The following is a 27,485-nucleotide window of genomic DNA, read 5'->3' as shown; positions in this document are numbered from 1 at the left end:
ACCCGATTCGGCCCTTCAGCATCTAATTTCTGCTCGGCCCTGCAGGATTGTCTCAGTGCAAATAATCAAATAAAACCATTTGTGTAAACGTCTGATAGGCCACTCCTGCACTTCACACACAGTCGCTTTTAAGCTTCCAGAAACGAACCAGCCTTGTTTTACCAGAACAAAGGCTGGTAAAAGAACACCCAGTCTCACGCTGGGGCTTCTCACATTGCACAACAAAAGTGCAAGGAATCCAGATGAACACAATCAGATCTTCAGCCAGGCGTAGAAAATAAAATGGAGTTTCTTACTCTATAGGTACATTTTCTGTTAAGTTTATTTTTTTGTTTTTTTGAGAAACGTTCTCAAAGTTGGCTGCATCAGTGATGTTACATCTGTCAGACGTATAGATACAAATAAGCATTTAATTCAGTTTTTGTAAATTAGTCATATTCATAAGGACCCTCACTAAATAAAAGGACATTATGCCCCCAATTAGTTAATTATCAAGTGAAATAAAAGATCCTCATCACTCACTGTGGCAATCTAAACACACAATCATTACAAATCACAAAGCAATGACGAGTACAAATAAATTATAGCTAGCTTCAAAAGGATCTAAAGCTTGTTAATAATTATAATTTTTGATATTCATAGGATTCCTGCTCATTTTCAGGTTATATTGTTGTATTCCATACTTTACCATGCAACAATTTTCCCAGAACTGTTTCAGTCTTTTTTGATTTTGTTTTTCTTTTTATTCATGGCAGATGTGGTCAAGGTTTCAAAATAGAGAAAAAGAGAAAGAGACAGAGAGAGACTGAGTGAGTGAATAGAGTGAAGGATGGATGAATGCATGGAGAACTCAAAGCTAATTTCAGACTTGGACACAACTTTCAAAGATCTGCAAACCGTAATTTTCTTCTAAACCGATACAAACAGGACAACTGGCTAACGTAGTTCTTCTGAAGGACAAACTGATGACGTCTTTCTGTTCTTTTTATTTATTCAATGCTAGAAATAAAACATTTTAAAAAATCTAAGAAAGTAGAAAGAATAAGGCAGACGTGAATAAAAAAATTCCACTAAATAAGGAATGCATAGCATAGCATTATACATCCATAAAGGCTGTTCCTTGGATAGTCTCTGGTCTCAGTCTCTTCATCGTGCTTTAGTGAAAAGAAAAGATTCACATCAAACTGGGTCAATCACAGGTACAGACCATCGTTTACAAACAAAATCAAAGGTCTTTTGCAGAACACGCATCTGGTCGTTCATTCGTAATAAAGTGCAACAGTCTACAGAGACTGGTTCCCAAAACTAATACAGTACTGATCTGCTGAGTCTTGTTGGTTCCCTCCGGGTTTAGACCCAGGCCTGCCATCCTGGAAACAGCCTGCTGAGGTTCTTGGGGTCCATGGCCTGTTGGATGAGCAGGTTGACCTGCCCTCCCACGCTGAGTACCGTTCCCTCCTCCACCCCTTTCAGCTTCTCCTGCAGCCGCAGCAGCACCCGCTCCGCCACTTTGTTGAAGCTCTGACTGTCACTGCAGGAGGACGGGAGAAGGGCTCAGAGAAAGGCAGAAAAACAGACGGCGACTCCCAAACCAAAGATCCGTCTGATCACCTGGATTTGCGGTGGTTGTCGAGGTCTTCTCCTCCCATGGTGGAGCTCAGGGTGGCGTTGAGCTCCTGCTGCTCGTCGTGCTGCAGGTAAAAGGCCTTCAGAGGGTTCATGGTCCAGTCAAACAGAGGGTCATACAGCAGCACCTGTCGGCACACGAGGCAGACGTTGGGTTCGTGTAGAAGCTTTGTGCTTTGCACCGAGAGCTGACGGAGAGTTCTCGTACCTCCACGATCGTCAACAGAGCTTCCTGGGAGCTCCTCATCACCTCCATCGTCTTCTCACAACATCTGCGCACAGAATCGGGTCGGGGTCAGCTAAATCCAGTAAGGTACTGTATTTACAGTAGAGACAGTGGACGGCTGCTGTAACTGTGGCATTAAGTCCCTCATATCCTGAGCATGAGTGCGGCGGCAGAGAAATCAAAACTTCCTCGTCTTTTCACTCACAATTATGCCGCCGTTTTGTACGGCACAGAAAACTCATTAAACACATTTACGTTTGTTTTCGCGGCTTGACAAAACGTAGCAAGGCTTGAACACTTTCGTGAGGCGTCGTACAGCCGATTCACACCAACACAAATGTGAGAAAGTAACAAAGAGATTCTCTCAGATTGCTGGACTTTACCGCCTGAAGACGCCCTCCACTCCAGTGATCCCCATCCCGTCCACTACGTCTCTGGAGAGTCTGAACGGGACGGTCTCAGGGGTGGGGAGGATCTTCCCCTGCTCAAAGGCCACACCTTAAAGCACAAAACATCGGATATGTTACAATTTATAATGTTTAACTACGAGTTTGCATAAATCAAAGGGGTGAGGACAGGGAGTACCCAAGTCGATGTGCACTAGTTCAGCGGTCTGTTCATCGATCAGGATGTTCTGGATGTGTCTGTCGCCCAGGCCAACAATGTAGCCAACTGCAGGTGGGAAAAATAAATAAAAAAAATCAGAAAACCCAGTTACGTGCCATTTTGCTGTTTCACTACAGAACTCCATCTTAACCAACAGAGCAATGATACCTATGGAGGACGTGGCAACACTTCGTGTGTAAGCCAGCCGCTTCTCCATCCATACCGCGGGATCCAGGAACCTTTCCATGCAGAAGTACCTGAAGACCGGTCTAAACTTCCTGCACACCTCGCTGTAGGCCTCCAGCTTCTCATCAAATCCCTGCCGCTGAGCATCCTGCAGCGAGCAGAGAGATGGAGACAAACAGGTCGGAGACTTTTTCCAACCATTAAAGAAAAAGAAAAACCACTTGACTAAATCTGCTAAGTAACAGAGCACAGCTGTTCTTAAACACAAACGTAAACTGAAAGAGTAACAGTGATGAAAAGCAGTTCGAGTTGAAGCGTTTCATGTCTTTAACAGCAGATTTCTTAAGCACTTTACCATCATCTTCCTCCTGCAGGCCAGGTTGGTCCAGTCCTGAGGCCGGAAGCGTTTATGGGCGCCTTTGTTGGGGTCCACAAGGAACTCCCCGATGGGCACCGTGCCCGAGCACCACTCCAACACGCCGCTGCGCTGCGAGAACGGCACCACCTGGAAGCCATTAAAAAACGCCGCAGACCGTCAACACGCATACACACACACACAACTCTGAGAGGCACGTCTTCCGCTTCCCTCTCCTGACGTCACCTTGTAGCGCCTGATGTTCAGCTTCCTTTTCCGAGTGTCTGTGTTGCGCTGCAGCAGCATGGAGCACATGCTGAACACCTGCTGCATCACCGCGTCCTGCCGCAGGTCGTCCTGACCCTGTTCACAAAGCGGACGCTCATGTTGACGTGGAGCTTTTTAAACTCGTTTAGGATCAACAAATCTCTGCATCATTGTCATGAGAAGCTGATAGAAATGAATCACCTTTATTTTATAGCTCATCCTGATCATTTAGTAATATTGCAACGGCATTGTAGGTACAGTTTTAAAGAAATCAATTTCCACTCCAAATATACAGTTCTGGGAAAAATAAAAAAAAGAGGTCACTTAAAACTATCAGTTTCTCTGATTTTACTTGTTATAGATCTATGAGTAAAATGAACGTTGTTCTTTTATTATATGAACTACTCACAACATGTCTGGGTAATGCCAAGCAAACATTTTGTATTTATTTGCAGAAAATGGGAAATAGTCAAAGTAACGGAAAAGATGCATGCAGTGCTTTCAGACCTCATATAATGCAAAGGAAACAAGTTAGAAACAGCAACCAGGAGGTTTTCAATGGGGCTCAATGCAGTGGGCTCTTCGGTTTTTCCAGAGCTGAATTTGTGGCCTTAGGAGAATTGTTTTTGTCAACTGAATAATTTCTGTGTTGATTTGGCCAAATGTTTCAGACCATTAATGCACTGATGAGTTTTCGTTGACTTTCCTGGTATTTTAAAGAAGTTTATGTTCCCATGAAGAGAACATAAACATCATCACAGATCCTCCACCGTAACCAACAATGAACATGTGAAGCTCGTCTGCATTTCCACCTTCATCCATTCCCAAAAGCCTTTACCAAACTCCACAAGTTTATATTTGTGATGGTGGGAAAAGATTTTTCCTGACATGTTTTAGGTAGCACTTAAATGTTACTATGGAGACGACTTGGGGGCACCCAAGAAGCTTTTTAAAGGAGTAAAGAAAAAATTGTTTCTACTTATTCAATTTTGTCGTTGTCCGTGTATTTTCCTGACTGCAGACATGAGCAGCTAGCTAGTTTCTTGTAGTCATTTCATACTTAAACGGCTTTTACTGTAAGTTTTCATGTATACGTTCCAGGAAGGTTACAACACAGTGCCAACATTTATTTATTTAATTTTATTGATCCTGTAGGATATAAACAAAATCACTGAAATGATATCAAACAAGGATTTCAATGTCTTTATTAATTCAAGATATTTATCAAATCTCTATTTTTCAATCTGAAAGTCCTACTCACACCTTTAATGGAGTGAGTGTTGCTGAAAATGTAAAAGATGTATTCAGTGTGTAGGCAGTAAAGGGGTTTTCTTTATTTTAATATTTTTTTTCAGGTGAAGCTGGCTCTTTAGGCCAAGAAAAAAGCTAAAAGTTACATTAGGGTAAAACATGATCTCAGCATGACTCTAAGAACAGGTGAACTGTTAACCTTGAAGTGTCTTCAAATGTTCCTGCAAACACAAACACACTTTCACACACATGTAACACACCTTCCCCACTCACTCTCTTTGAGGAGTGTTTCCAGTATGAAGGTGTGAGAGTCTGTTTGTTTTTGTATAAAAACTTGATTAATTATTACCTGAAACCAAACCTAATGGAAAATAACCAAAGCTTACAGTGACCAGCTTCTCGTCAGAAAGTGTGTGTTTGCTTAGTTGAGAACTGGTGTGTGCCACAGAACCAACAGTCAACTTTTTAATCATTTCTTGACAGATTTAAAACACAAGGCTTACTTTGACCAGTTGCCTCCTGCTCTTCCCGTCAGAGCCCACACAGTCGATGATCTTCGGCAGGTTGACTCCTCCGGCCAGGTGATACCGGGGCATGAAGGATCTGACAGTCACCAGGTTTTCATAGCAACCCGTCGGATCGACCTGTTCACAACGCGAACGATAGATTTTTGTTTAAATCCAGCCGTCGTCGTAAAAGCTGAAGTCAAATGTTGATGATTAATCGAACTTGTTTATTCAGATCAGAGCTGCAGATCTGTTGACCTTTATCTCCATGGTGGGGATGACCACTTCGTCCAGGTCTTTGAGCTGCATGATGGGCTGATCGGCAGGGATGGGAATGGCCTCTGGTGTGAGAGGTGGACACACAGATACACACGCGTACCTTTAAATGTACAGCAGTTTCAAATGTGTGTGAGAGTGTAAAGCGTTAAACAGGGAAGCAAATTTTGTAATGGATCATTCTTTAGACTATTCTGATGAATAATCTCAAATAAATTGGTACATTCTGCAGATTTTCTTTTTAGCCATTTGAAGCTTCTACATACAATATTAAAAATAGATTAAAAGATTCAAATAAACCAAACAAAGTTTTATTCTTAAGAAATTAAACATCATATTGTATGTTTTTGTACAGTTTTGGCTTAACTGGGTCTCAGCATTAACTGTTGAGACCCAGTTAGCTATTAATTGATTACCAAATGAGTTGATATTTCAATAACTGATTCATCTTTTACGTTAAACACCAATAATTTAAAAAAAAGTAAAACAAAATAATCTATTTATGTGCATTTGGTCCATTTAGGCCCAGGATTTCTGGAAAACCATCAATGCTATTTTAAAATTAAGACCAGAAATTGAGATAATTAAAATCGTTCATATCTTAGTTATATGTTAAAGACAATCAATAGATTAGATTTAACAAATGAAAACCATCCATATGGAAGTGGTCAAGCACTGCAACAAAAATGAAAAGATCTCAAGAAAATCTAGAGAGCAACTAACTGAGGACGTATTATTACAATAAAGTCTGGCTCACTGGAAGCAAAACGGTGACGGATGATTTAGGAGTTTTGCACAATAGATCACGACTCACTCTTCTCGGTTTTGTGCCGGCTGGCATCCATGTAGGCCAGAGTGATGTAGGCGTCGCAGAGGCGCTCCATCCCTCGGACCATCGCGCTTCGCTTCTTCCTGATTACAGAAATGATCTTCTGAGCCACATCTGAACGCTCCTGCAAGAGTTAGTAAGACAAGTTTTACAAAGAGTTTCACTGTAAAAACTCATAAAAAACAGACTTGATGTTGACTCTGATAAGCTTGTTTTAGTGTTTCAAACTCAACCAGATCAGAACAGATTATGAGAATCAGACTTTTTTTTTCTTTTTTTAGCAAGAGTCACGTTGATTCTCGAACAATTTGGACCAAAAACAGAGTTATTAGAGCTGATCTTTCATTCTAATGTCTAGTGATGACATTAATATACATAACTTAGGTGCGTTAGGGACATTTGACATTTTCTATTATGGCCAGGGAAGGACAATAACAATGACTTAACGTGAGTCCAAAGAGATTATGGTAAGATTTCTGTTTTCATCTTTCAAAATAATGAAGCAATAAACAGAAATTTCTAAAAGAAATAAGCCATCAATGAAAGTCGCACCAGGTCAAACTGTGATTGCTGCCGCGGTGCGCTCTTAGACGGCCGTGTCCTGCAGAAACTCTCGTCTTTGTTGGCATTCACCAGGGCGAAGATGATGAAGAGCGTGTGGTGAGGATGCTCCAAAGACGCCTTACAGATGAGCTGAGGGGGGAAACAAGATAATTCAAACCTTTACCTGTGTAATAAAAGGTAAATAGTCAAAGTTTGACAGCTCAGGTGTAACACTTTTGCTTGCTAAGCTGTATATAATATCATCAAGCTCATCAAGTAGAGTTGAAACCAGATACTTGGACTGGAAACCAAATCTAAAAACAATTTCTGTCTACTTCAGTCGTCCTCTGCTTTGTGTTAAAGGGACAACTAGACGTAGCAAAATAGGAAAGAATCATGAGAAAAGAACATTATGTGAAGATATGGAGAACATTTCTGCTTGCACCAGCTCTGAAGGATGGGCACAAACTCCAACAATGAGAAGTTTGTGAAAGGAAAGCCAAAATGTGTTTGCTTTTTGTTATGGCATTTACAGAAATAAGAAATATTTTGAATAATCCTAAGTGACCAAAAACATCAAGTCTGAGCCGACGTCAGTCACACAGTTCAGCATTAAAACTCCTGGTTTCAGCTCTATGTGTGGCGCTGACAAGCTGGAAGAAAACACAAACGTCTGAGTTACATCATTCAGGACTTCATGGAATCCTGGGTCCTCAGAGACGCCGGCAGCCATTTTGGTTCCCATGCGGGCAGCCAGTTGATACATAAGAGGCAAAAACTTGTAGGATGGGATCTGCTTCACTCCCCTCTGGAAGACAAGTCAGCTTTAACAATCAGAAATGTCTGAACTTTATCAGAAAAAAAAGAAAAGGCTGCGACTGGCAGAGTGCAGATGTTAACTCGCCTTCATTATGTCGTTGACCTCTTTGATGTCGGCGCTCTCCAGCCAGAGCGAGGCCAGTCTGAACACCCAGGTGTCATGCTCCTCGCCTTGCTCCAGACACTGGATGTAGTTCTCCACCGCCTTGCACAGGAATCGCTGTCGGTCCGTCTGCAGGTTGGACAGCGCCGTTTCGTCCAGCTCCAGCTCTCTTTGCACCTTTATCGTGTACCTGAGAAGTCATTTCATCGGTTAAAGACGATCCCGACCTGCCTCTGTGGGGGTTTTTCTCTGAGAAAACCGAAGGTGGGAATCGACCTGTTGGAGGTCACTTTCCGCTCCCTCATCAGGTCCACTTCCTCCTTGGCCTTTTCCAGCAGGGCCTGCTTGTTTTCAAACTCGGATGAGTTCATGTACTTGTCGATGCTCTGGTACTGAGCGTCGGAGAAGCGCGCCAGAGACAAAAAAGCCTCGGTCCGCTGGCTCTGGAGCCTGGGGTCCCGGCCCCCCGAGTCTCCCTCTATCACCTCCACTGCCTGGAGAGAGATCAGCGTGGAAGAGACTCTGACTTACCTGAAAAGTTATGGACTAAAGAAAAGGAGCCAGAAAATAAGCACTCCATTTCCTGGAAGGTCTAAAAAAAGAAAGAAAACCAGCGGGAGATGCACCAAATCCTAACTGTGGGAGACACACAAACATGAACATATGAATTATTCCATTTGGTCTACATTAATCTGCCACAGCCAGAGGACATGAACCATAAACTTCCAGAAATCTAATATTTATGCCATCGCCTCCTTCTGATTTATGTGGACATAAATAAATAATTCATGTGTGTGTGTGTGAATAAGCCAGTTATTGCCTGGCTGACGGATAATGAGTCATTTATTTCTCTCAGGGATTCCTGCTGTTACTTTAGTAAGGGCAAAGGGTAACATATATTAGACCTGAGACTCATCTGGTTTCATGTTTACTTATCAGAATAATCTCTTTCTTTTCTCTTCATGTTTACATACAAGGAACACCGACGATTCTGATTATAAAAGAAAGTACTGTAACTCTGAACTGGTGCCTGTTTACTGCATGATGACGTCTTAGAAAATGATTCAGTCATCATGTTTAAGCAGGCCGGGCCGGGCCGGGGGGGGAGGGAGGGAGGGAGGAAGGAAGGACAGACAATGAATAAATAAATAGTATTCTGTTGTCCTTGCTGTTTGGTCTGCTGATCACCAGACGGAGGAAATAGATGATTATTGATAAAAGTTATAGATTTTGGTTTCTGGTGTCTCACTAGTTTTACACAAATTCATATTCATATTCCATGAACTGGGAAAAGGAGCAACATTTGAATGCTGCCTGCAGTCTAACATTCAATCCTGATCTGTAAAACTTTTAAGAAGAAACGCTCAGCGGCCCCTTACCCTCTCCAGGTACTTTTCCAGGATGACTCCAGGACTTTCCAGGCAGCTCTCAGCCAGCCAGGTCCCACAAAGCCTGAGGCACTCAGTGTAGAGCGGAGCCAGAGCCGGGTTAAAATCCACCTGCTCGACATTCATCACAACAACATTTCAAATCACTCATGCTGGATCTTCCTTCACACAGAACTGAACAAAACTTATATGCAGGTAATTTGTCATAATTCATCCGTGCAAAGCTGCGGTAGTACGTCTTCATCAGGCTGTGTGTTTGACCTTTTCCTCTAGACTGTGTATCATCTGCCTCAGCAGGCCCAGAGCCAGACCCTGCTCTCCCTTCGCCCAGAACACCTGGGCCTCCTCCAGCTGCCAAGACAGAACAGGTGAGGACGCCCAGCTCCCTCCATCGCCGTGCCGCTTCATCTGACAGACAGCACGCTCCGCAAGCTTGACAGAGGAGACAACGCCGCCATCAGGAACAGACGGAGAAAGTGAACATTTTATCACATTTTCTATTCCAGCTGAAACAGAAACATCCCCACACCATAATTCTGCCACCACCGTGTTTCACAAAGGGAGTAGTGTGTCAAGCTGCAAAATGGACTCTCTTTTGTCAATAGCTTTCTTTCTATAAAAAGATTTGTAATAAAATAAATGGATAAAGAATTTCACATGCTGCAGATTTTTCATTTAATAACTTAAAACTTATTTTATAGAATACTAGCAATACAGTTGAGAAATGCTAATAAACACACGTAATTTAATTCCTTCTTTAAATAAGAAAACTATGTTATTGCCGGTAGTGGACGTTTGATCCTTTGGAGCGAAGGACGAATCTGCAGCTGAGAAATTGCTTCTAATATCAACGAGTGAAAAGCTCTTCGTACAGTTCAGGGCTGATCTGTTGACTAATTTTGAATTAAATGATTGATTATTTGCTAGCCAAATGTCATTTTTAAGCAGAATTTGAAGCAGGTGAAGCTAAAACTGTGTAACTTGAGGAGTTCTGGGTAAAATTATATCTACAAACGAAGAAGAATTTAAGGTTTTTCACCTTAAATTCTGAATTAATTCTTTTTTTTTTGGGACAAGTTTGGCTTAGTTACTGCTTTGAGTTTGTTGTTCTTTTAAGATTTTATTTTTTCCAGTTATACGATTATTTAATGATAAATAATTGGATTATTTGTTTCAGCCCTGACAGTTTTTCCATTAATATGAAACGAACAAAAAAAACTGTTTTGACGCTTGATCACCTAACACTTCAATGAAACATACCGAAATTATTGATTGTAACGTGAAAAGGTTTTCTGAGTACTTTCACCAGGCAGTGCAGTGATGCACGCGGAGGGAGGCTACCTGCGTATTCCCGGCTTTGCGGGCCAAGCGGCAGAGCTCCATAAGGTGGTCGGTGAGCACAGAGCTGAGCTGACGGTTGTCTTCCGGCTCTTCCGTTCTGGATAACAGGGTGAGGTGAGCTACGGAGCGCAAAGCCAGGATGGGCTCCACCACGGTGAAGTCACTGTCCACCAGCAGCTGGGAGTGCTGCCGCCACTGGCTGCAAACCTCCCTCAGAGTCACGTCAGAGAGGGATCTGAAACACACAGAACAGCTTAGGAATCCTAATCTGACTCGGCTCCGCTTCACTGCTGCTGGTGACGACGGTGAAGTCACCTGGCGAAAAGCTGCTTGACGCTCTCCAGCTCTCTGATGCTCTGCAGGTTCTTCAGGGCCGGATACAGGGAAGATACGGCCTCCAAGGTGCCTCTGCAGAGCTCCTCCACCTCCGCCGCCCTTTCACGCGTGGACACAGTTGAATAAATGAGTAATAAATTGGGCCAAACTTCGACGCTTCAGGTGTCCGCCTCACCTGGCACGTTTCAGGGTGTCATCAAATATGGAGAACTCTTTGTCCCTCAGCGCTTGCAGGGAACAGAACACAGACTCGTGGAAGCCGGGGTTGGATTTGTCACTTCTAAGGAAGAAAATAAAGGTGTGGGTGAAAGATGCAGCAGATGCGACTTTTTTTTGGGGGGGGGGGTCGTGCCTCATCCTCACCTCTCCAACAGCTCGCAGTCCCACTGCGTGTTCCTCCAGGCCGCCTGAAAGCGGCGCTCTCGCAGCTCGGCCCCCCACTCCACACCTTCGCTCTCCAAGCCCCTCATGTAGGTGGCGAGGATGCTGCTCAGCCCAAAGTTCTGCATGCCCTGTTTGGATACGGAGGGTGAGAAATCGCCATAAGAATTTAATCAAAGACTAATTTTCTACTCTAGGATGAGACATTATTTTCATTTAGATCAAATTGAAAGAAATGATCTCATCATAGCTCGCTCTCCGGTTTCCCAGCATTTGAGTATCGTAACAAATCACATCAATTCACTCAGATTCAACCATTTTACCTCCACAATTCCTACAAGTCGGGTAACTTCAGGGAGAGTAGAGTGAAGGTCATATGAGGTCAGGGCCTTCCCCCACATGGCTTCATGCTCGTATGTTCGTATCCTGCACCAACAGTGCAACAAAGCAGAAACTGTAGTCTGCACAGCAAATGCCTGCCTGCTACTGAGAAGATACAGCGCTTTGCAAAAGTATTTACACCCCCAGAACTTTACCACATTTTGCCATATTGTAGTTACAAACTTCAATGTAGTAAAATACTTTGATTTTTATGCGAGTACGAAAATGACACAACTCAACGTGTTTACAGTAAAAATCTCAAAAATGTGGCATGCATTTGCATTCAGTCCTCGAATTTCATTCTTTGTTGCGAAATGTTTCGATGTCAGTCAGAGTGGATGAGGGGACAGCCTGCAATAGGGAGGCACCATATTGGAAAAAACTGACATTGCAACGTTTGCTTATCTCTATGATGTACGTTACAATATGAAAAAATACAAGAATTTTCGACAGATGACATGAATAGCACATTCAGTGCTACTGTCATCTTGCGACAAATTAACCTGCACTGATCTCACCTCTTTTTGTGTATCTTATTTTTGCCTGTAATTGAGAAATATTCCTATTGTCAGGGTAACTGGAAAGTCTTCAATCTAATGTTGTTTAATGGGATTCCAGTTTTGATTTGACCTGAACCTTTCTGTGGTTCTTCTGGTTCAGGGTCGGTTCAACTTCCTGCTGGAAGATGCTCTGGTCTCAAACCTTTAGTGACATGTTTTCTTCCAGGATCGCCCTGCATTTAACTTCGTCCACCCATCAACTCTAACCATCTTCACTGTTTCTGGAGAAGAAAAGTATCCCTACAGCATGATGCTGCCACCACCGTGTTCGAATGTGAATGTAAAGTGTTACGTTCCACCAGTTTGCCCTGTCCCTTAGGTACCTCATAGCAAATTGCAAACAGCATTTCTTGCTAGTGTTCCAGAAATGTCATTTGTGGAGTGAATAACTAAAACCTACAGTTACACACTTTATGTTTGTCTATCATATAAAGCCTCAATAAAACAGACTGTATTTGTGGTTCTAAGATGACAAAATGTGAGAAACGTCTAGTGGGTATGAATACTTTGCAAAATCCTACAGTGGAGAGAGAAACCTACCTGGTGAGTGGACTGGTCATCGTTTCTCCTCCACAGCCGTAAAGACTGTCGGGTTCCCCTATACTACGATAGACCTCGATCAACAGCTCCTACAAACACACCAAATATTTCAGATTATGTGAGTTTAAGGATGTACAAAGTCAAATGAGATGGAAAAAAATAACACAAATACAACGAGTCTGACATGCAGAGCAGACCTGCAGGCTGATGTTGGTGTCTTCCATGCTCTTCTCCGTCAGACCGGAGATGGTGAAGTTCTGGCTGTTCCCCTCGAAATTGATCTTGCGTGTGGCTTTGGACTTGGTTCTGCACATTGGTTCAAGACAGACAAATGAATAAACTGTTACGTTAACTGCATTGTAAAAACAGAAGGTCTCCTTGGGAACCTGCAGTTCTCCTCCATGTTGGCTCGGATCTTGTCCACATAGATCTCAGCGTACAGCAGAGCAGTGAAGTGAGCCGAGCAGGACTGAGCGGCTTGGGACACCTCCAGGTAGTTCAGCTCCAACCAGAAGTTGGAGTCGCACACAGTGCCGCAGGAGTTACTGCAAGAAGGTCGGCATTTGCATTTTTATTGCAAAAAATATGAGGAATCTCTTCTTTATAAGGTGCTATGAGTTATTATGGCACACATCTTCTGTTCTATGTCTAAATTAACAGGAGGAAGCTGAAGAATAGATGGATATTAAATAACAACAAACCTGTCATCTTGCACTTTTCTCTGTTGGTGTCTCAAATAGTCAACAACAGCCAGCATGGTCCGAAGGGAGGTTTTATCGTACAAACCCTGGCTTGCGGAGTCAGACTCTGTGAGAAATGATCGACATTTCATCACTACACATCGAACAAGTCACACTGTGCTCGTCTGTTACGGACTCAAACTCACCGGAGTCGCAGTTGAGAGGCGTTGCAGATCGACTGGCGGCCTGAGCGCTCCTGGAACAGAAGCTGAAGAAATCCTGAACGTGTGACGAGAGCAGCTCCCTCCAGGAGCCGTCAGGGTCGTCCAGAAGGATGGAGTGGATGATGAGGGGCAGCAGCCTCTGGCAGCAGTCCACCATCACCTGCAGATGGATTTCAACCTTTAACGTCATGGAGAACTCGTGACTAAACGACACTGAAAAAATCTAAAGCTCCAGTTTAAGAGGCAGTTCCTGTGTAAACAATGCAGAAACCTAATGAGCTAACCAGACACAGAGGTCGTGACAGCAGCAGCGCCTCGCTTCTCATCCCTCCACTGTCCAGCAGTGCTGTGCACAGAGCCTTCAGCCAGGCCTGGTGGGCCCCCGCCTGTGGGGTCCAAAACTCCTGGCTCTCCAGCTTCCTCTTGGCCTCTGAACTCTCCTCTGCAGTCACAGCAGCCACCTGGTGAAACACACACACACACAACAAAATGTCAGATACGCTATGAGGAAAGGCAGGTCCACTGGCATCACGTCGTTCACAGAGAGGGAAACTCAAAGTGCTTACAGGACAACGAAATTCACCTTGTTTTTGGCTGTTCTAAATGGATTGAGGTAAGCCAGCATGGGGTCCCGGTTGTCTTTATGTCGGTCCCAGAAGTCAACGCCAGACTGAGTGGCCAGGATGTTCTTCACACACTGAGCTGCTGCTCGTCTCACCTCGATGCTGACAGATGAGAGCGAACGCCATCATCACCCAGACGGTCTTGGGATAAACAAACTGATCACAGAGCCGAAGCATTTATTGTACCGCTGCTGTGTGAGAGCGTCGTTCATGCAGTTCAGGATGATGTAAAGATGCTGCAAGTCGTTGGAGACGAAGAGGGATGCGGCTCTGTCGTAGAGGGGGTCTCTGCCGTGTAGGAGGGCGATGGTGGAGAAGTCAACTGGACCCAGTTCACCAAGGCAGGAGCCAGCAGCCTCTGCAGCAAAGGTTAAAAGTACGACAAGAATATAAGAAACCAGGAAATCACGACTGGGGGGAAAAAAAATTAAAAAATCACCCGATTCTATTTTACCCAGAATGTCGATTCCTCCGGGGTGACTGGCAGCCAGTTTGCAGAGCTGCAGCAGACTGAGGACCAGCTTCACCAGCACACTGTCAGTGGGGTTAGCTGCACCCAGAGAAAGGCAATATTTATAACAACAAGCACTCAATTTTTTTTTAAAGCAAATGCTGTTTTGCAGCATCGCACCATGGCACTCTTTGAGCAGCTCTCGGATCTGGTCTTTGTTGCGATGCAGCTGCCGAGTCAGCTCCTTCAGGCCCTCCAGTCTGGTCAGAGGTAAAGAGTCACACGATGATGCTGATAGGAAGTGAGTTATTTCCTATAAAAGGATAAAAAGAAAAACAATGCCTATGAACTTTATCACATTGTCTTGCGTTGCAACCACAAACTTAAATCCGTTTTCCTCGTGGTTTATATCGATAGATAATCACATTGTAATGTCGCACACGTGTACCTGTCTCAGTGTGAAGCTGCCGCTGTTATATTTGAGTTTGTGTTGCACCGAGCGCAGCTCTCTGAACTCTGGGATGTCAGGAAACGGCTCCAATCTGCTGATGGCTCCTTTTAGTTTCTGCTGACTCTCTATTACCAGAAACTGCAGCAGACTAAGCACCTTGGGGACAAAACAATTCAGAACTATAAAGTACACAAACTAAAAGGAGGCGACAGATGATGCTACCACAGGGATGAGCATTTGATTTGGCACATCCTGATTTAATGAACAGGCTTAAACTGCAGCACTGGGGAACAAATGCTCCTATTAATCTGTGCATTTTATGCTTTGTAATACTTTTTCAGTACTTTACTTATTTTCTGACATATAAAATAACCCAGGCATGTTGAAAACACCCCCCATAGATGCCATCAATTTTAAGAGAGACTTGCATAAGTGAAGATTCAGTAACACTGGATTATAAAAAAAATTTTTGGATGCCGTCTATGTTTTTTCAACTCAATTAGGACTGAATCCAAAAATGGCACCCGTTTTTCTCAATCAAGTCAGGTTTTTATTTTAATTTGATTTACAGAATCTGATTTTCTGACTAAATTGATTACATTTTTGTGACATTATCAGTTCATTTCCGTTAATATTTCTCATCCAAAGAAGGTTTTAGGAGAAAAAAACGTGTTTTCTAACAGAGTGTATTAATGGAATGATACAAACTTGGATTTCTGTAAACTGAATAACAAACACTGATAAGGGTAAGTGTATGTAAATTGAACTTTATGTCTTCATTGTGTAAAATTCAGGGCATGAACTTCCATTTCTTCGAACGCCTCATCTGCTCACCAGCAGGGACATCTCTCTTCAGAGCCCAACGGTGATCGGCCATCATGACTGCATCCCAGCATCCCAAACTAATATCATTGTTGTCATTTTAGGATTCAGCAAATCAGAATTACCCTAAAACAGTTGGACAGTTTTTTTTTTTTTTGGCTGCTGACCAGAGTAATGTGTGACGTACCTGCTGAGAAATGAATGGCTGACTTGTGGCCTGAGCAGTGAGAGTCCCCACAATGACCTGCAGGTGGCAGTCAAGAGCGTCATCGCAGAACTGCAGCGCTGCCCGACAGACGGAGCTGAGCAGGTCGCAGCACAGAGACAGGCTCCTGTCGGACACCTCGTCACAGTGAAGCGGTCTGGGGTTCGGGAGGAATGTAAAGCTGTTCACTTTGTCGGTTTTAGAAAAACGAACGAGCGCTGGCAGCGTTCACTGACCTGCTGTTGACGTGGTGAATGAGAGAGTAGATGATGTCTCTGAGGACGAAGGCCCAGGCTCCTCCCAGTCCGTCCTTCACCTCCTTGAGCAGCAGGCTGACAAACAAATGGTACATGAGGAGGACGCGGTGGCGCTCGTAGCTGTTGCTCGTCTCTGCTGCCTTTTCACACACTGCCAGCAAGATCTTCTGGATGGAGATCTGCTGGCAGCAGACAGGGGGGACAGGATTAACCTTCTTTACTACAAACAGCTACATTTTACTGGCAGGGTGAATGAGGCGTCTGTACCGGGGTTTTAGACAAAATGGTCACCAGCGACTTGTGGCTGGCACTGTGGCATTTGCTGAGGTAGTCCAGAGTGGCTTTGATGACGTACGAGCTGAAGTGAGGTGGATTCGGCACGGGATCCAGCTCTCTGCGGGGCATAAAACCGATCTCCTTCAGGTGACAGAATGAGACGCAGACGAAATAAAGTAGCAAAGAAAAGTTACAGGAAAGAGTGTTAAAGTGTCGCTACCCTGTGAAGCGTTTCAGGTCTCCTGCGTCTCCGTCCGCTCCACAGTCTTCGTACAGAGTCATCAGCAGCTCCACCACAATGTCCGCCAAGTTACTGTGAATCAGGCTGTCGATTTGCTGTGGGCAAATTTCCAAAGGTTATGACTTCCAATGGGGTTTTTGCAAAGATCTTCCTGACATTTATCCAATTTTCACATGGAAAACACTTTATCAGATCAAAGCCAATTATCCCACAGCTCACAACTTATTCCAGTTTGAATCATTTGGAAGATGCAGAAGTTGAAGTAAATCTCTACCTTTTCCTGCTTTCAAAAATTATTTCTGCTTAAGAATTTGCGGCGCGTGTAAATCTAAACACTAAATGAAATGAGATGTTTATTTTTCTGCTTTTACACTCCGCCTCACCTGTTTGCCCAGACAGCTGGCGTCTTTGAGGAGGTCGTACACTCGGTGTGCCTTCTCTCTCTGCTGTGCAACCTGAGAGTCCTGGCCTTTTAAGGCGAAGTATGGCAGGATGTTCACCATGATCTTGGGGAAGCAGTCGGCTAGTAAGTGCCTCCAGTCCCTCTCCAGGCACCGCCCGATGGACCTCACCTGCTCAAAGTCGTCCAGGAAGACCAGGTGAGGGATCAGCACCTGGTAATAAGAGCTGGAAAAAGTGTGGGTGAGGAGGTAAGCGTGAGAAAACGTTTGTTTAAAATTCAAACATAAGGGGAAACAAAGCTTTTCTGACTTGTAAAAATCTTTGACTGTGTTCTGGTCCAGCAGGCTGTAGGGGAAAGATCCAAGCGTGTAGCGGTCGTCTGACTGCCTCTGCGCGAGCCACTCCGCTACCAGGTAGTACAGGTGAGAAGTGACGAATGTTTTCACGCTCCTGCAGCTCTTCACTTTGGACACGCTGCACAACATCTGCGGCAGGAAACCGAGCAGAGCACGAGAGCCTCTAATATATCAGGAAGGTGAGAGTAAAACGAGAACGGAGATGATTTATTTCAACGCGTTACCTTCTTGATGAGCTCCTCCTCAACATTGTTCTCTTTGTAGGACTGAAAGAGCGCAAACAGACACTGCTTCTCACACACGGGGCTGCAGCACAGCACCACAGACAGACTCCTCAGCAGGGTGACTTTGCGATTCAACGCTTCGTCCGGCTGATCCTCCGAGGAGCTGCCCCTCTGTGCGATCACCCGCAAAAGGAGAGAGCATGAGAAAAGTTGACATTAAGCAACAAAAGTGAAGTTCTTGAAAGCGTGACCTCACCGGGAGCCTCATGCCCTCCTGAGCCTTCAGGTAGATGTTCTCAAATGCTGCTTGCTGGTGTTTTAGTGGCAACATCTTCCTCTTATCTGAGCAATTTGGTCGCAAATCAAGGAACAGCCTGGATAAAGAGCAGAAAATGCCAAAGATCATTTGCATCTGCCCGTTTTTCCAGATTATTCAGATCTGCCCCCAGTAGAGACAACGCTCATTAAGCCGAAGCATACCTCTCCACAGACAGAGCTACCAGCATGCGGACCTGGTGGTGTGCATCTGCCAGATGAGACGGAAGAACCAGCGATACGGGAGAGTCCTTCTCTGTTTCGGCCTCTCTGAGGGTCAGGGCAGCCCAGTGGCACAGAGGGTCAGCCTACGTGTGAGATGATGTGAAAATTCAAGTCGCTGTCATATGTTTTTGTACTGAATTACACATATATATCTGTATATATTTGGCTGAAATGTTTGAAGAACAAAATAAACTCTTTCTAAAGGTTTTAAACTTTACCTCCAGCAAGGCGACAAGACACTGAACCAACGCAGCTCGGACAGTCGCCACACATTTTCCCGTCTGGCTCAAGAAACTAAAAACAAAAAAAACAACAGCAAAGTTGTAGCAGAGAGGAACACAAATATTAAAGCTAAAGTTTGCAATACCTGTAAAAAAATATGTTTTTTTTTTTTTACATTTTTGTTAAAACTGTCACTGTGTTGAGACAGTATACGAGAGATAACCAGTGAAAATAAAATAAAGTTCCTCTGCCTTCTCTCTGCGGTTCTACTGCCACCTGCAGAAATACACCACCTGGTCAGAAACCAATCAGAGCCAGGAGGAGGGTCTTAGCTCTGTCGATCATGCCTGTGTACGCACTGCTAGCTGCTACAGTTAGTTAGCATAGCCACCAATGATGGCAGATAAACAGTTTTCCTGGAACAGTAAATTGTTTCTTCACCATTAACACAAATAAATATGCTTCTTACCAGAAGCCAGACAGAACTTGCAGAAGAGATCCCTGAACATGTTTCATCTCCTCGGGCATGTGACGCGTCTTCCCCAGGCTCTGTATGGACGGTAACAAACTGAGCAGCACGGCAGCACAGATCTCCTGGTCCTGACGATACAAAGAACACAAGTCCCTGTGGAAAAAGAAAAACATGCAGCTGTTCACATCTGGTCTGCAACCTCAGGAAAAAAAAAAAATGGATTTGCGGTTTGAGGTGGAGACTTTTCCATACGCAAGAGGACGGAGCAGGGCGTCAAACTCCTCCGGAGACAGCGAGTCTTCGGCAGGAAGCTTCTTCAACAGAACGAGGTACTGAAACAGAAGCAGAGGTCAGCTAAAGCCGCACGAGTCTGAGGTCACCGTCCAAGGCTGACTGCTGCTCACCATGTTGAGGTGCAGAGCTTTGCTGAAGTCAATCTGATCCAGCAGGAGCAGCAGCCTGCGCCGCACCTCCTGAGGTTTAAACAGGAGGCCGTGGAGGGGTGGGGCAGAGCCGCACTCGCACAGGAAGTTCAAGACAGCGAGGAGAGCCAGGTCCTGTTTCCCCAGATAGTCCTCCGCTAGCAGGCTCTGGGCACCTGTTTGAGTTAGAGCAACGACCGATCTTAAACTTTCATATTATCGAACCTGGAAAAAAAATATTGTGTCTTTATTTTAACTAAGCCTTTTCCAACACAGAATAGAGGATCGCACAAGTGCAAATCTACCAAGGTAGAAAAAAATGCAATTTTCAGGTGTGCATGTCAATAAATGTGGTTGCTATCCACGTTAATTACAGGACAAATCTGGAAGAAAATCTTTTACAGGCTGCAGACCATCATCTTTCCAGCAGCTGCTATTAAAACCTGCAGAGTTCTTCCCACACATCAGGTCTCCTCGTACCTGGGCCACAGGATGAGTCAGCGTTGTCCTCTTTCTGTCTGTGACTCCCATTGGAACTGCTGTGGGCCTCCTCGCCGTCATCAAACAGGTCAATGCCGTCACCAGCCTGAGGAGGTTTCGTCATTTCCCACTCATCGTCCCCTTGTTCGTCTTCGTCCGTGACACTGACTCGCTTGGGGACGTTGTTCAACTGAAGCAGAGAGTTGAAAAATTCAGACGTCTGGTTCCAGCTTGTGAATGGAACCAGATGAGCCACGTACCACGTGCAGTTTGCAGATTTCCGCTAGCTCACTGAGCAGGCTGGCAGGCAGAGTCATCAGGAATAAACCAGAGGAGGTTGAGCCAACTTTGTCCTGCAGAATAAATGATCGGTTTACTCATTTAAACCACAAATTTATTCAACTTTTGATCAAAAACATCGTAACGGCAGGTGACGTCACCATGGATGCTCTGTTGGCGCACTGTGTGCAAAGCTTCATGAGTGACCTGAGCGCTGACATGGCTCCCTCCTCGTTCATCTTCACTTTGACACTGGAAACAAAGCCGCTGAGGTCCTGCGCCACAGCCTGGCAGCAACAACATTAAAACCTTCATGTTAATATTTGACTACACTGTTTTATCAGCATTGAGGGAAATCACTCGAGGCTGGATTTTCCAAACTGACGCAAGCGTAAACGGACCTTTGCCTTGGTGAAAAGCGGAGAGCGGCAGGCCTCCTGCTCGGTCACAAGCCCTGCCGCGATGAAACCTGCCAGCACACCCATCAGCTGGCTGAAACAGCGCACCAGGCACTCGGGAGGCGTGGACTGCGACTACAGAAGATCAATCGGAACATGCGTCAGTTTCAAACATGCGAACAGGTTTGAAATACTCCAGGACAAATGAACCTCCGCTCACGTCAGGGGAGTAGCAGCTGAGCAGGCTTTCGGCCACGGAGAGCAGGTTCCGCTCCAGCTTGTTTCTGAGGGCGGGAACGGCGGCCAGCTGAGCGTCAGCCGGCGCCATCTTTACCGACTCGTCGTGTGTCGCTCTGGCCTCTGACGGCAGCGTGTTGAAGCTGAACTGCTGGTACAGTCGCTCTATGTCTTCCAACTTGTCTTTGGCATCGGATGAACCGTCTTGAAAAACGGCACTAAAAAAAAATAAAGCAGGGAGATTAAATGAAGTTAAAGTTTCTTGACAGGTACTGGTTGCTTGTACAGTAATTATGAGATTATAATTTACCCTTTTAGTCCTTCAGCACCCAGCAGGAACTTCAGCCCAGCACTGGTGTCCTTGAAGGTCAGTGAGACCAGGATGTTTGCAATGAGATTATGAGGGAAGTCTCTGCAGACAAGAACACAGTAACCCGTAAATACAACATAAAATAATTATTTCAAAGACAAAAAAAGAAAGAAAAAAAATACATCCGAACAAAAAGCAATACTTATTAATATCCATTAATCCTTTCATATTTTGTCATGTTACTACCAGTCAGTGTAGTTTATAGAGATTTTAAGTGTGATACTCTAAAATAAAGTACCTTTTTAGAGTTAATATATGTCACAATTTTCATGCGACATTGAAAGCAGAATTAGTACGTAAAGCACAAAATCCTGAGAATATTATTATGTCCAAAGCTACATGCTTCACTCAGATCGGCCCATCATCTTGTTATGACAAAACTCCAACCTGTAAAGACAACAGGTGTGTTGTCTTTACATAATCAAACAAAAGAGCCGCCAGACTCCTGGTAACTCCGGAGAAACATCTACACGGGAAGCACTTTGCAGATTTTGTTTTTAGGAAAAATTAAAACGATTGGAAAGTCTCAAGGAAAGAAAATCAAATAAAGTTCTGTTTAAAGTTGTTTTATAGGAGATGCAAATCACCACGTGAGGCAGAGCTAACATTGCACATCACCATAAATATAATATAATTATAATAACACAAAGTGATTACCAAACAAATGGTACAAAAAAAGCAACCTGCAGATGATGGGGTGGGGCGTGCAGCTATCCTCCATCTCCTCATTCTGGTCACTCATCAGCAGCCAGGCTATGAGGTTCTCCTTCAGGTTAGCCGAGGGACTCCCCTCTGAGGTCACCATGTAGTCAAAACCTGAGCTTGATGCAACAGTCTTTGGGATTGAGCATGTTAGCATGGCCTGGGCAAGACAGAGAGCAGCACTCCTGGAAAAAAAAGACGATGACGAGACAAAATTAATCTTCATAGTGGCTACAAATCCAGACTGAATGCAGCAGTGAACAAAGCAGCTGCGACTCACTGGGTGGGTTTACATGCAGATGGGCGGAAGAGTCTCCAGAACTCCCTGTCCATGTCGATCAGCCGCCTGTGTACTATGGAGGCCAGCAGGTCCAAACTGAGGGACTCGGTCTGAGGCGAACTGACCCCACGCAGTGCGAGGGGCCAGATCCGGAGCCACAGCCGGCCCAGCTCCGCCCTGTGGGCCTGAGCTCTCTGAGGGATGCGGGCCTGGCAGTAAGCCATCTCCCTCAGGCAGCGCAGCACGTATGGGCCCCTCTCCCCTCTGCGCTGCTCTGACAGGAGCTGACACAACAGCGACAGCAGCTGGACCAGCTCCTTGCCGGGCACCATGGATGGGTACTTGGAGGCGAACACTGCAGTTATCTGCAGCCTGAGAGAAGAAAACACAGGTTCGAGTAAATGTGAGGTAACTTTTTTCTTTTGAATGCTTTTTAACTTTCATACCATGGTATGACATCAAAGTCACTCTGCTGAGGTTGCAGATGGTCACGGAGGACATCCCAGCCCATTTCTATGCGGCGCCGCTTGCTGATGGGACTGCCCATCTGCGTGGCTCTGTGTTGGGGCTGAGTGACCTCCAGCACATCGGCATCACTGTCAACACTGAACAGCTGTGGCAATCCCACACAAGATGAACGGGTGTTAAACATACACTGGACCGCAACTTCAAACTCAGACCTGATCTGCTTTGCTTTTATGCAAATGTTGGGAGAACCAGGAGTAAGGTTTTTAGTTTTTTACCTGGTGACAGATGTCGGCAGTGAGTTCAATGAGGTTATCTTTCACAGCGATGTGTCTGGTCCCAGTGACGTACTTCCCTCTGCTGCCGATGTGGCTGATCTCTCTGACTAAAGCGTCGTACAGGTTGAACAACAGGCCACGCCACCTGGACCAGTCCTCTGCATGCGCACCTAGAAACAAAGATCATCATTTGAATGAAGGTTAATTTGGGGCAACTTTCAATTCTCCTAAATCACATTCCAACTGCTGTCAAAGACAACTTTTAAAGGTGACCTACTGTGCTTCTTTGAACAGATTAGGGTAGGTATATGGGCTACACAAAACATATTTAATTCATTTTCTGCACAATGTAATTCTTAGATAATGAGATTTTAGTCTGGTTGCTTCTGCCTATTTTGAGCTGCTTTCAAAACGAGCTGTTTTAGGGTCTTATCACTTTAAATCCAAATAAGCAGCTGCTGGCCACGCCCCTCCAACTCACACATGAAAATGGCTGCAAGCAGATGTGCAATTATACAGCCGTACATCTTTGAAAAGCAGAAGTTGAGCCTGCTGCACAATAAAAAAGACGGCAGAAAGTGGTTTCTGGATGGTGAGTCTACAACCAAACACTTGTCTTTTCCAGCAGCCATTAGACAGAGCATACAGTGGTAAAACCAGCTGAAAAACCAAGCTGGGTTGCTAGGTAATGGGGTTGGGTTTGGCTTAGATTGTTAGGTAATGGCGCAGTGACCGTCAAATGTGACTTAACAATAGAGAGGTTTTTGAAATGACACCAAAAAACATTAACTTATTGCCAAAAATGTCTTGGTGTTTTTTTAAGCAGTTGTGTTGTTTTAAGAAGTTGAGATCTAAACGGAGTACAAAGATGCACAGATTGTAAATTTTACTTAATAGGTAAACTTTAATATAAATCCCACCCAGGACATAATTTCTGACAACTCAGCTTTCTAACACTGAACCTGTGTCTTGCGTCTTCGCTCCCTTCGGATGGTGAACAAGGAGCTGCAGGTTAAAGAACTCCACAATCTCCTCCTTCAGGTTGACGCTCGGCCTCATGTCCTCCCAGACGTTCAATAGAGAGGGAAGAAGCTCCTCTCCGAGACGACACACTCTCATCCGGCAGTTCATGGCGGCAGATCTCAGGAAGATGTTCAGAGCCAAGACGAGATGCTCCAGGACACTGAGGTGTTTCTCCTGCCTGACAGGTGCATGAAGTTTACCACAGTTCACAACAGAAGCAAAACAATTTATCTGACAATGCATATAACGATCATGGCTTCTACCTGGTGTTAAGCATTGCTTTAGAGAAGAAGCTGAACAAACTGTCATTAAATCCGTCAGTCTGAGCGCAGCAGCCCTTCACCACAGCGTAGATGACTCTGCTCAGCAGCACACGGTTGATAGATTTGGATGAAGAGTTGAACAAGCCGCAGTACAACTCCAAAAGACCTTTATGTCAAAAAGTAAAAGGACAAATACACCTAAGTTGTTAGGATGACTTTTAAGACTTTCTTACAGTTCCAGTCGGAGGCAAAAAAAAGCCTCCTGTGCTAAAGTGGTGGTAGATCGGATTAGTAACACCGTGCAGCAGGTGAGACTAATGTAGCTGGAATGATTAGAATTTATATTAAATAATAAATAATTGAAAGCAACAGAGCAGCAACATAAAAAAAGTAAATTAATAAAATCCATCTTAAAAAAACATGTACATCTAATCATTTGAATGATTATTTTATAAACTTAATGTACTATACTGCAAAGTATAAGATTTGTGACAAAGTTGAAGTTGTTGTCACATCACAAGTATGAGGTTTCTAACCAACACTTATAACATGTGTGACAATATAACGTGTGATAAGGGGAAAACTGCGGGAGTTTCACTTTTTTTTATTGAAATAGGAATTCAAATCTGCTGTGTTTGTTACAAGGTCAATAGAAAATAGCTTTAGAGTGATCAGTATTAGAGTTTTACATAAACATATCAAAAGTCAATAACTAAACAGAAACATGAAGCAAACTTGACTCAAGCAGTTTTGACAGTTTCTCATATTTTTCATAAACATTGGTGATGAGAAATCAGCTTTGAGATACTAAAACTCAATGTTGATCTTGATGTTTTGACCCGTTTCTTGGTAAAGGCCCCAATTAGCCACTTACTCTGCCACTGCTGCCGAGTGATGTCGCACCAGTACTTGCGGACAGAGAGGATGTCCTTTAAAAGGAGGCTGCTGTAATTCTCCCCATATGCTGAGCAGCAGTACGAACTTTGCAGCACCTCCATCACGTGTTTCAGCAGCTCGCTGCACTTCAGACGAGGCCCACCTGCACAAAACAAGCCTTAGACATGGAGTCCACATTGCATCTTCAAAGAGAGCTAAAACCAGCCCAATCCTGTAAGTAAATAGGTTCCAGTAGGTAGGTGAGGTAATAAAATATTGTTTTCATGTATGCAAAACAAATTTTCACATAGAACATTTGACCAAACTTGCATTTTCTAAGTTAAGTTGAAAATCTTTCCCTTACGTTTGTTTGCATAGCGAATGAAAAACTTGACTAAGCTGCACGTTTCAGCCATCTTCTTCTGCCGTGTGGCCAACGTAGTCGCCGTGACGTTGGATTTACTCGACTGCATGCTCTCAGTCTCCTTCTGGACAAAACGCTGCAGGAATCTAATGAGGGACAAAAAAAAACAACTGAACTGAGCAAAACAAAAGTGAAAGCTTTCATTTTATAGAAGGATTTTCCTAGAGTAAAATATGAGACGTAATTGAAGGTCACGCCTAGATGAAGGAGATAAAAGTGGGGAAATGATTTGAACAAGGTGATCAGAGTGTTTTAAAATTATATTAGAAGAGAAATAGAATGAAAGAAATGATCTAACAGATAAACATTTAAAACATCTGTGGAGACTCACCTGAAAACAGCATCCCATGTGAGCTGATTGGAGCCTTTAGCTTTGGTCCCAGAGGTCCGATCCAATTCTTGCATGACCTCGTTAGAACGAATGAGTCTTCTAAAGCGTTCAGTTTCTTTCTAGTTCCACAAATCGGGACACAAAATTAGTGGTGGATTGACTGATACTAAGGGATTAAATGTAATCAGATCTTTTTAGTTTGCTTACCTTCCTCTCTGTAGCTTTGTCATTTTCCAACCCTCTGCAGCAGACCAGGAGATCATGAAGAACCAGACTCATTGTGGCAACAGCTTATAGCTGGTTACACCTGCAGGAACAGGTGGGTAAACAACACCAACATCCATATGGCCAAAATACAAATGAACAGATCACACCAGACTCTTTCCACAAAAACAGAGAAGAAGAGGAACCAGAGAGGATAAGCATGTATTATTGCTAACAACAGACTGACGTGAGCTGACTTTCCACTGCTCTTCTGACTTAATTAGAATAGCCAAACAGTTGCTTTAAAAGGAAGCGGAGATGTGGTTATAAACAAATATTTAAACGACCAAACCTTGTATGGGCAATTTATTAACCCCAGTACAGGGAGAACACATACACTGATCTCACACAGATGTACTTTCAGTGTGTCATAAAACAGCAGGGGATCTTTTATCCTCACGACTAATCCTTGTTTCTCTCTAAAACATCAACTAAAAACCTTCCTTTCTAAACCAAGGCAAAAGGCAACTCTACCTGCTCTAAGATCAATAAAATAATTTGGTGCATAACAGTCCACGATTAAACACCTTCCATACATAGTTCAATGAATCCCTCATTAGCAAGCTCTCACAAATAACAACACAATAGATCTAATAAAACTGATCTAGCAAAGTTTGTGGTAAAACGAGATTTATTTTTTGGTCATGACTGTATAAAGTTACAGCCTCTAACACAGTCGGTGTCAGTCCTCACATAAACCCAGAAAAATCCCAAATGAGAAAGTTGGAATTGAGCAAAAATATTCTTTGCACCCAAATAATAGGACAAAACATAAACCGGAGTTTTAATGCGTACAGAAGATGAACACTTCACTTCTGATATTGGGATGCAACAAATCTGTGGCGCAATGGATACAGTCTGTTGTGCTGTGGCCTTTTAAGTGAAGTGGAAAACACCTCGGCCAGAGATGGACAATCAAGTCACAATAATTTAGTAGGAAGCAGATATAAAATAACCAATCACTAAGCGGGCAGACAGGTATCAGCTTTATTCTCTAATGTCAAAACACTTAAATACGCATAACTTCCAATAAAATACAATATTTGCACGTGCAATTTGATCATGCATGCAGACAAACACGAAACGAAACCAACTCTGGAGTTGATTTACAGAGCTTCATTTAAACTTTCATTAAGCATGCTCACCGAGCTCACTGGTCTGCACCGACTGGAGTCAACAACCTGCTGCTGGACCAGGTGCAGAAAATACAGGACGTTTTACAGTTCATCCCAAAGCAACTTTGCCATCTTGACGTGCAATAAAACTCACGCACACTCACGCAAGCCACGCAGGAATATTCCCGCCCCAGGATGAGTGCGGTGATGCGCCTTTCACTTCCTAGTTTTAGGAAAGACGGAAGTGAGTTTTTCCACTTGGTTTTTGACGTCAAAAATAGAATGTATGCTATTTTGAGTACGAAACAGTTC

At 44.0% G+C, this 27,485-nt stretch overlaps 1 protein-coding gene across 2 annotated transcripts; it reads right to left on the bottom strand.

Moving 5' to 3' along the window:
- Positions 1-966: 966 nt before the first annotated feature.
- On the bottom strand, positions 967-27,351 carry atm (ATM serine/threonine kinase). 2 transcript variants are annotated; one of them, XM_008425297.3, is made up of 63 exons: positions 27,204-27,351; positions 26,002-26,101; positions 25,795-25,913; positions 25,404-25,549; positions 25,038-25,202; positions 24,164-24,329; positions 23,840-24,078; positions 22,878-23,047; positions 22,581-22,747; positions 22,135-22,506; positions 21,836-22,039; positions 21,093-21,194; positions 20,766-21,000; positions 20,549-20,680; positions 20,309-20,434; positions 20,129-20,221; positions 19,869-20,058; positions 19,371-19,564; positions 19,219-19,298; positions 18,964-19,119; positions 18,491-18,566; positions 18,213-18,355; positions 17,989-18,106; positions 17,733-17,903; positions 17,462-17,637; positions 17,134-17,377; positions 16,730-16,845; positions 16,501-16,627; positions 16,213-16,415; positions 15,959-16,133; positions 14,947-15,105; positions 14,679-14,811; positions 14,502-14,597; positions 14,234-14,405; positions 14,008-14,149; positions 13,709-13,885; positions 13,407-13,584; positions 13,222-13,327; positions 12,907-13,065; positions 12,718-12,826; positions 12,521-12,609; positions 11,363-11,465; positions 11,022-11,170; positions 10,834-10,938; positions 10,638-10,757; positions 10,323-10,557; positions 9,243-9,413; positions 8,973-9,092; positions 7,870-8,087; positions 7,576-7,783; positions 7,354-7,479; positions 6,681-6,821; positions 6,114-6,252; positions 5,282-5,364; positions 5,021-5,161; positions 3,246-3,362; positions 3,000-3,149; positions 2,627-2,792; positions 2,438-2,524; positions 2,236-2,350; positions 1,835-1,898; positions 1,612-1,754; positions 967-1,531 (listed from the first exon to the last, which is right to left on the bottom strand). In XM_008425297.3, exons 2-63 carry the CDS (start codon positions 26,071-26,073, stop codon positions 1,351-1,353), a joined length of 9,279 nt encoding a protein of 3,092 aa, XP_008423519.2. In that variant the 5' UTR covers positions 26,074-26,101; positions 27,204-27,351; the 3' UTR covers positions 967-1,350. The 2 variants fall into 2 exon arrangements, with proteins under 2 accessions (XP_008423519.2, XP_008423520.2); XM_008425298.3 differs by having other exon boundaries at positions 16,213-16,412.
- Positions 27,352-27,485: the final 134 nt, after the last annotated feature.

The sequence above is a fragment of the Poecilia reticulata genome, chromosome 13 (genome assembly GCF_904066995.2).
Source record: "Poecilia reticulata chromosome 13, P_reticulata-male-v2, whole genome shotgun sequence".
Classification (NCBI taxonomy): Eukaryota; Metazoa; Chordata; class Actinopteri; order Cyprinodontiformes; family Poeciliidae; genus Poecilia; species Poecilia reticulata.
This window is presented reverse-complemented; position numbering and strand designations above follow the sequence as displayed.